The sequence below is a fragment of the Pygoscelis adeliae genome, unplaced genomic scaffold, assembly GCF_000699105.1.
Source record: "Pygoscelis adeliae isolate BGI_AS28 unplaced genomic scaffold, ASM69910v1 Scaffold384, whole genome shotgun sequence".
NCBI classification, from domain to species: Eukaryota; Metazoa; Chordata; class Aves; order Sphenisciformes; family Spheniscidae; genus Pygoscelis; species Pygoscelis adeliae.
Genome location: NW_008824548.1, coordinates 456,333 through 456,692, shown reverse-complemented (window position 1 = coordinate 456,692; position 360 = coordinate 456,333). Strand labels below are relative to the sequence as shown.

Genomic DNA, 360 nt, shown 5'->3' with positions numbered 1-360 from the left:
ATTCCTAGGATACTGGTAAAGTCAGGGGGCCACACTTCCCTCAATTCATGAATTATCCCAACCCACCAAATCAACCATTTTTACCCTGAATGCTGTAAACACATCAGGCTCATCAGAATTTGGGAACCCGCATGAATGATCGTCTTCAGACACTTGGTGAGGATACCTGGAGTCGTAAACAGATGGGAACAGCCCATAGACCTGGGAAAGCAAGAAAAAGGAAAAAAAAAATCAGCACAAATAAAACCTGGCATTCCCTTCCTGTCATACATCCAAGGCCTGTTTGAATTGCTCCTGGCTACTGTGCATGAATGCATGCCAGAAAGCCCAGGCTCACTGTCACTCTTCCCCGGCTCTCCT

General features: G+C 46.4%; 1 protein-coding gene across 1 annotated transcript in view; it reads right to left on the bottom strand.

Annotated features, from left to right (window-relative positions):
* LOC103915116 (alpha-2-macroglobulin-like protein 1) overlaps positions 1 to 360 on the bottom strand; it is a 24,255-nt gene that overhangs the window by 13,219 nt on the left and 10,676 nt on the right. Inside the window, exon 16 of the mRNA XM_009321875.1 lies at positions 85 to 201. Within this exon, the coding sequence (XP_009320150.1) occupies positions 85 to 201 (117 nt within the window). The remainder of the gene's footprint in view (positions 1 to 84; positions 202 to 360) is intronic.